At 35.4% G+C, this 9,022-nt stretch overlaps 1 protein-coding gene across 1 annotated transcript; it reads left to right on the top strand.

The window, feature by feature from the left end:
• The first annotated feature begins 752 nt into the window (after nucleotides 1–752).
• Nucleotides 753–1,118, top strand: LOC124443427 (tumor necrosis factor alpha-induced protein 3-like). Its single transcript, XM_046993922.1, has one exon. The coding sequence runs from the start codon at nucleotides 753–755 to the stop codon at nucleotides 1,116–1,118; it is 366 nt and encodes a 121-aa protein (XP_046849878.1).
• Nucleotides 1,119–9,022: the final 7,904 nt, after the last annotated feature.

Genomic DNA, 9,022 nt, shown 5'->3' with positions numbered 1-9,022 from the left:
TAGCAACGCACCCGCGTTGTCTTGACAACGAAGTGTTAAAAAACAAGGAGCGTTGGTTTTTCATTCATCCAGTAAGAAATTAGTTTACAAAACTCCTTTCTAACTTCTTTATACTTAACTTCTTTTTACTACCTTACATTTTTTTCATTTAAACTATTTTTAAAAATATCTTATTAAATTTTCGGCCATATACTGCAGCTTTCTTCAGAAGTAAACCAGAAGAACATGATGATTTCATATATTGAGCTATCTATCTTATTCACAATGAAATGAACGATTCACAAAAGAAATAATTAGAATATATATCTATAAGGCTCCGTTTACACTATACCGAATTACTATCGTAGCAGTCGTAACAGGTTAAATTTCTTTTGTACTAAAAGGCAGTGAATTTGTTCAACGTCAGAAACACAATCAAATCGACTAAATTTATCAACTTAATAAGCTTTTACTTCGTACAATTACCCCTTTAAAGCAAATGAAGATGTCGTGATGAGCAAACCGGTATAGTGTAAATGCAGCTATAGTGTGTGATTTAAGAATAATAATTCATTAAAATGTTTCATTGAATGAAAAAATAGTGCTTAAAATAAACAAGTAATTACATCATAGTCGGTTCTTTAGGGAACTCGTTCCCATGGTCTGACATCTTACATAAATTCTCTGTTAAATGAAACAACTGGAAAAACCATGCGCGCTTAATGACTATGAAGTAATCTCTATATCTTAGTCATTTAAACTTCAATTTCGGCATGTATCAGAAACGCTGGCAGTCGGAAGTGAAAAGGCAGTTGGAGGATCAAAATTCTGGTATACCAATGGATTTTGGTGTAGAGCAAGTGTATGAAGACTGGAAGAAAACCGTTGCTCTTGCATCAACAGCAAAATCAACCAATAACCATAGTTTTTATTCTCTTGAAGAGATTCATATATTTGCCTTAGCTAATATTCTGCGAAGACCAATTCTGGTGATATGTGACGATTCTCATCGTGGTGCTGGTGTAAACCTTGGTGGCATATACTTACCACTGTTGTCAGACTTGGTGGATTGTATAAAACTCCTCTTTGATTGGCTATCACCATGGACATTTTACAGCACTTGTGATGGCAGAAAATAATGAGAGAGGGCATACATTGGCCGATCACAAAATGGTGATTGGAGTACCATTAATGAAACATAATGGCCAGCCTATGAAACTCCGTTGTTTGTTACCAGAGGAAAGAAATTACTCTGATCGACTACAACGGGAATATTTAAACTGTTTAAAGTTACATTACACATTTGACAATGAGTGTGAAATGAAAATACTCGTCGCTGAAATGGAAGCTTGTGAACAAAATCCACATGTTTATGGAATGTTAAAAAGATATTTTAAATCAATGGAAGATATACATTTGGAAACATTGACATTGAATCAGCTATCACTTAATGACCAAAGGACAATCACATCATATTCAACAAAACATGAAGACCATTTTAAAAATAGTAAAGAGCAGAAACCATGTGCCAAGATTAACTGCAGAAACATTGCCAGTATCAATAGCAATTATTGTCATCAATGTAGAAACACAGACAACACCCGTATTTGTACTTCTCCTGGCTGTGGTTATACTGCCAACCCAGATTATGAAGACTTATGTTCTACCTGTTTCACAACATTGAAATCTATACTACACGAGGGAACAAAGACGGCAACTCCTTCAGCGTCACCTAATGATAGATGTTACAATAACTGCGTGAACAAAGGAAATGATGACTTTGGCGGCCTGTGTTATGATTGCTATAGAGAGAAATTTCTCAATTATCGTTCTTCAGCAAAAAAGGACGTCGGACAATCCAGATCCGTTGTCCAATGCAATAGAACTAGAAAAACAACCAACATGGGAAGGAAAGATGGAAAGAAATTTCAGGTTTGTGATTTTAATGATCAGAGAACAATGGCATCATATTCAACAAAATATGAAAACCATTTTAAAAATAGAAAGGAGCATAAACCATGTGCCAAGATTAACTGCAGAAACATTGCCAGTATTGAAAGCAATTATTGTCATCAATGTAGAAACACAAACAACACACGTATTTGTACTTCTCCTGGCTGTGGTAACACTGCGAACCCAGAATATGAAGACCTATGTTCTGTCTGTTTTACAACATTGAAGTCTATACTACACGAGAGACCAAAGAGGGCAACTCCATTTGTGTCAGTTAGCGATAGATGTTATAATGACTGTATGAACAATGGAAATGAGGACTTACGTGGCCTATGTTATGATTGCTACAAAGAAAAGTTTCTCAACTGTCGTTCTTCAGGAAAAAAAGATATCGGACAATCCACATCCAATGTGCAAGGTAATACAATTAGAAAAACAACAAACAGTGGAAGGAAAGATGAAAAGAAATTTCATGTTGTTAACGCAAGTTCATCCACGCGCTCAGTTAACGTTGTATCCCATCCAAACTGTGCGAAAATTTCGCCAATTTCAAGAAAAGTAGAAACGGTCGAGAGAAGATGTCTGACTAAAAAATGTCTGTTCTTTGGTACTCCAGAGAATGAAAACTTGTGTTCACAATGTTATGCAACTCTAAAACTAAAGTCGGAAAAGAAGACTCAAGACAGAAAAAAAACGAGATAAAAAGAACAGGAAAATAACGCAACAAGCCATGCTTTGCACAGGTTTCATTACGAGAATGAACTTCATTATCAGGAGAAGGAATTATTTGCCAACTTTTCAGTTTCACCTAGAGTAAGGTTTTTTATTTTTTAGCCAATTTTTGGTGAGAAAAGTGCTGCAGCATCTTCATCACCAGCTCAAAGGCTGTGGATGTTTTGGAACAGAAGAAAATCAGGGTTTTTGTTATAAATGTTTTGAGTCAGGGAGTATCCGTTACATGTTTAAAGATGTAAATCGTCCAAGTTAGTAAAGTCCCGAGAAGAATTGTAACTGTTGGTGTTGATGTTAATGTATTCAATGTATTTAATGTATTTACCATGAAATGTATTCACTTACTTATATAAATGTTGGTATACATTGGATGTGACAAGCCTCATACACAATTTCGTAACAATTGCAAATATTGGCAATGTTGACATTTATTTTTCATACGCCACTTTCGCTAATAAGTTATTATTCAAGAGGGTAGGACAATTATGCAAGCCATGACAAAGATAGCACTTAGCTATAATATTAGTAATGGTAATGACCCACTTGAGTACTACTACTCAAATCACAGACATCATGAGACTCAAGAGTGAGGGCATCAAAAGATAAACGCATTAAACTATGGAAATAACTTGTAGCACACTTATTTTCGTTTGTGGTTGTTTGATAAAAACAATCTGTCAAATTCTTACCAAAGATGTGACAGGTAAGGAGCTCGGGTGTGTGATGAGGAACACGCGAAGAACAAATAAGTCCTTATTCATTTAAACTTCATTTTAGGCATGTATCGACAACGCTGGCAGCTGGGAATCGTAAGGCAGTTGGAGGATCAAAATGCTGGTATCCCAATGGATTTTGGTGTCGAGCAATGGAACGAAGACTGGAAAAAACAGTCGCTCTTCCAGCAACACCAAGTTTTTACTGTCTTGAGGAGATTCATATATTTGCCTTAGCTAATATTCTTCGAAGACCAATTCTGAAAATATGTGCCAATTTTAATCGTGGTGACTTCGTACATTCATCAAATTTTTGCACTTAACTGATAATTTTTCTTCATATATAATGTTAACAACGATTACAAATATTCAATTTATCGTAATGGCTCCATAATCAAAGGTGCTATTTCAATGCTAAGCCTTCAGCCCTTCGTTACAACACTTGCAAAACACCCCAATACCAATAACCATTAAAAGCTCCTAATAACAAACAAAAACAGCTACCACAAAACGCACATTACTATCAACAGGAACTTCTACATTGACAATGCAACCATATTTCCACTATAAATGCAATTATGCAAACAGTTCTTTTAGATACACTTTGAATTGCAAATTTTAAAATATATCATAGGCTTATCATAACAGGGACCCCAGTCGTTATGGAACTATAGAAGTATTAGCGAGCTTTAGCAAAGCCTACGAGTACGACTACGAGTACGATTCACGTCATTTTGGAGCGAAAACATTGTTGCGACAACAACAACATGCAGCCGTCATCAATTTGTGTACGATGTTTTGTAAAAAATTCGTAGTCGCGACTACGATGTCTTTTTAAGCAAAGAAAGTAGGTATATTTCTTCATTCTGTAAGAAATTAGTTTACAGTACTATTTTCGAGCATCCAGGCTTTAATTTAGAACCCTTTTTGAGCGCAGATGTACATTAAAAAGGAAAATATGACGTGTAAAACTTTCATTTAATTTTGGAAGCAAAGTGAAAGATAAACAAACAATAAAATAGTACAAATATATCGTACATAAAACTTAAAATAGTGAAGATTTTTCAGTCTAAAGAGTCCTATATTCTCGCAAAATCAGTATTGATCAGATATCATTATTGACAAATAGAGCCGTAGCTGCTTCGCTATTAGGGAGTTTTAGCAGAGCCTACGAGTACGACTACGAGTACGATTTACGTCATTTTGGCGCGAAAACATTGTTGCGACAACAAAAACACGTAGCCGTCATCAATCTGAATACGATGTTTTGTAAAAAATTCGTAGTCGCGACTACGATGTCTTTTTAAGCAAAGAAAGTAGGTATATTTCTTCATTCTGTAAGAAATTAGTTTACAGTACTATTTTCGAGCATCCAGGCTTTAATTTAAAACCCTTTTTGAGCGCAGATGTACATTAAAAAGGAAAATATGACCTGCAAAACTTTCATGTATTTCGTACGCAAAGTGAAAGGTAAACAAACAATAAAATAGTACAAATATATCGTACATAAAACTTAAAATAGTGAAGATTTTTCAGTCTAAAGAGTCCTATATTCTCGCAAAACCAGTATTATCGATTCTTTGATATCATTATTGACAAATAGAGCCGTAGCTGCTTCGCAAACGTCGGTGTTTTACACAATAAAAAGGCTCGTTCTGTTGTTTACAACTAAATTAAAATTTTGACGAAGCGACAACGACAACAACCTTCCTCGTGCCATTCCCTTACACGGTCAAATTTCGTACTCGTTCTCGTAGTCGTACTCTTGCTAAAACTCCCTAGTGACGAAGTGACAACGACAACAAACTTCCTCGTGACATTCTCTTACACGGTCAAACTTCGTACTCGTTGTCGTAGTCGTGCTCTTGCTAAAGCTCCCTAATGAAAGAGGCCCAGCGACACAATAACGCCTTCGAGAAATTACACGCATTTTAAGAGCTCGTAAAAGTGTTTCTTCTGGATCAACTCTGCGCATCGATTGACGAATGCGTGTTTGTTGGACAAATACACCTCTGGATCGCAAAAGACCTGTCGTTCTTTTCGAGCCAACGTTCGGAAAGTCTTTCTGAATGTTCGATATCACCTCGTCTTGTTCGTGTAAAAGCTGAGTAACAGTTTGCAGCTGATAATCCACATTCATGCATTTTCCTTTCTACAGTTCGTTTACTTGTACCAAATAATTCAACAATCTCTGCGACTTTATATTTTTTCTCCAATAAAAATTGAAGCTGTTCAAACGAAATTTCAATCCGTGGCCTTCCTCTCTCACCACTGAAGATAGTTTGCGTCGACACTATCTTGAGCCATCACAATAATAAAATAGAGAAGGATTTATTAATAACGTTTTTATTTCTTCTTGTAACAATTTGTAACAATTTTGTTGTAAAAGTCTTATGTTGGGCTATTATTTTCATATTGAAAATTCGCTTTCCGCCTGGCAAATCTCTGGCCACGATTTTAAATAAACGCTACAAAAACGAAGAACTCGAAGCGTTCAGGAAATTCCAGCGTCTTGAACTCAAGCTTGGAAAAGCCAAACTCGACCTGGAGTTCCTTATAACGTGTAAGAAGCGCTCGATAATACCAAGATTCCTATGGTTTAAGGTTGCTAATCGCAGATTGCGATCCTCTAGCGCCTATCGACAATGTCAACACAAATTGTTACAAGAAATAAAAACGTTATTAATAAATCCTTCTCTATTTTATTATTGTGATGACTTTTTTAAAAGTCTTATGTTGGGCTATTATGTTCATATTGAAAATTCGCTTTCCGCCTGGCAAATCTCTGGCCACGATTTCTGTCTAATTTTACTTTACTATACTTTACACTTGGAATGAATCGTTCCGAATGTGGAGAGTTGCAAAATATAACGTGTTCAAATTTATGATGCTATTACAAATTTACCGCGAGCAATGTTATAGTTCCTATGATTTTGTTTACACTTCTTTCCGTTTATTCATCATGTAAACGACCGCAATTTATCACAATAAATACTTGTTTTGTATATGGTTTATTAAGCCATTTCGTATCAAACCGGTTTCTATATGTAATAACAAACGCGTTGCATTATTTTAACTTTCTCAAATTACTGAATTACTGTGTATTTGAAAATCTTAAGAGTATACAAAGTTATACAGGCAGTCGAAATTTATTTCAAAGAATTAAGTTATGGAGATTTGTGTGTCGTAGCTTTTGCTATTTACCACATTTATTACGCTGCGAGTCATCAAAAGTGTATCGCGAATCGCGACATGTTAATTTGCACCACAGAAAGTAAAATCTTTGTAATTCAATAGTTCGTGGTAAATTTGTAACATCATCATAAACGTGAGCACGTTATTTTTTGCAACTCCCCATAGTCTGAAGGGTTCATTCCAAGTGTAAAGTATAGTGAAGTAAGTTAAATGACTGTAAAATTCTAATTTCGTCGTGGATATGCAATTTGAGAGAGAGCGTACAGACAGTAGAGAAAGACAAAGATCTGAGTCTTTTGACTGAATTTACACAATTCGTCATATTCGCCTTGAAAGCAAAGAATAGAACCTTGTATAATAAAGTTAGCATAATTAATCTATGTTTAAATAGTTAGTATAAATAAGGTATGTATAATGACTAGTTAAGAGGTTGAGCTTAAGTTAACTTATATAAATTATCTTCATTACACGCCGAAACGAATACGACATGACGTCAGTAAACATTCAACATGAGCCCGCAGTACTTTTGTTGCAACTACTTTTTTGTGTCATAAAGGCTATCCAAATGCACACATTGCGTGTTTATTTTAGCCGCAAGTATAACAGGCTTGCATTTTCGCAAAAAGTATTTCCGTTATACACCCATTCCGTTTCGTTGACTCAATTGATAGGGATGTCACCATCCCTGCAGATCAAGACAGACATCGATTCCTATTAACATCACCGCGATACACTTTCCTATTCCCGGCTTTTTCTCGCTTGAATAAAGATCTTTGCGAATATATTTTCACAGCTTTAGTGAACATTGCCCTTGAAAATGAGTTGGAAAACAACAGGTCTCTCAACTGGTGTAAAATTCTACCCAAGTTTATTCCGATAAAGACCTTGGGCGATGGAAATTGTTTGATGCACGCGGCTTCACTTGGTATGTGGGGTATTCATGACCGAAGATTAACGTTGAGAAAAACTGTTTATCAAGTTCTGATTGAAGACCAAACAGGTTTGAAAATGTTGCTCGCTTTTAAATTGTGGCTTTAATAATGTATATTTAATTGTAATTTGATCAAAATTGCACGATTTTAATAAAGATCAAATGAGGGTCAATGACCAACCAATCGTTGCATTTAACAAATAAGTCCTTATTCATTTAAACTTCATTTTAGGCACTTATCGACAACGCTGGCAGTTGGAAGTCGAAAGGCAGTTGGACGATCAAAATGCTGGTACGCCAATGGATTTTGGTGTCGAGCAGTGGAGTGAAGACTGGAAGAAAACAGTCGCCCTTACAACAACACCAAGTTTTTACTGTCTCGAGGGGATTCATATATTTGCCTTAGCTAATGTTCTTCGAAGACCCATTCTGGTAATATGTGACGATTCTCATCATGGTGACTGTGATGACCAAATTGCTGGTGTAAACCTTGATGGCATATACTTACCATTGTTATCTGATTCGGTGGATTGTATCAAAACCCCTCTGATTGGCTACCAGCATGGACAGTTTACAGAATTTGTGATGGCAGAAAATAATGAGAGAGTACCATTAATGAAACATGATGGTCAGCCTATGAAAGTCCGTTTTTTGTTACCAGAGGAAAGGAATTACTCTGATCGATTACTGCGGGAATATTTGAACTGTTTAAAGTTGAATTACACTGATGAAAATGGGTGTATAATGGAAATACTTGTAGCGAAAATGTAAGCCTGTGATACTTGTGGCTAAAATAAGTACGCAATGTGTGCATGTGGATAGCCTTAATGAGACATAAACGTAATTGCAATAAACGTACTGCGGGCTCATGTTGAACGCTTACTGACGTCATGTCTCTGTATTCGTTTGGCGTGTAATGAGCATAATTTGTAATAAGTTAACTTAAGCTCAACTTTTTAAGCAGCAGAGAATATTTTACATTATAATGTAATTTGATCAATTATGTTAGTCATTGGAAATACTGTATGATAAACATATTTTATTGATACAACATGAAGTATAGCTATGAGCAAGTTATCATCACTAAAGTCAACGAAAATGATCTTCTATCTTTTTGAAAATGAAGCTGTCGTCAGCATTATGTTTTTTACAGTCAGTTAGTCAGTTAACTTACTTCACTATACTTTACACTTGGAATGAACCCTTCAGATTATGGAGAGTTGCAAAAAATAACGTGCTCACGTTTATGATGATATTACAAATTTATCACGAACTATTGAATTACAAAGATTTTACTTTCTTGGGTGCAGATTAACATGTCGCGATTCGCGATACACTTTTGAGGACTCGCAGCGTAATAATTGTGGTAAATAGCAAAAGCTACGACACACAAATCTCCATAACTTAACTCTTTGAAATAAATTTCGACTGCCTGTATAACTTTGTTTACTCTTAAGATTTTCAAATACACAGTAATTCAGTAATTTGAGAAAGTTAAATAATGCAAAGCGTTTTTTAT

Source organism: Xenia sp. Carnegie-2017, unplaced genomic scaffold (genome assembly GCF_021976095.1).
Source record: "Xenia sp. Carnegie-2017 unplaced genomic scaffold, XeniaSp_v1 HiC_scaffold_20, whole genome shotgun sequence".
NCBI lineage: Eukaryota > Metazoa > Cnidaria > Anthozoa > Malacalcyonacea > Xeniidae > Xenia > Xenia sp. Carnegie-2017.
Note: the sequence above shows the minus strand (reverse complement) of the source record. Positions and strands in the feature narration are given on the sequence as shown.

Bases quoted from the DNA above. Each gene is read 5' to 3' on its own strand.
- LOC124443427 (XM_046993922.1), top strand. From the start codon at position 753: ATGTATCAGAAACGCTGGCAGTCGGAAGTGAAAAGGCAGTTGGAGGAT.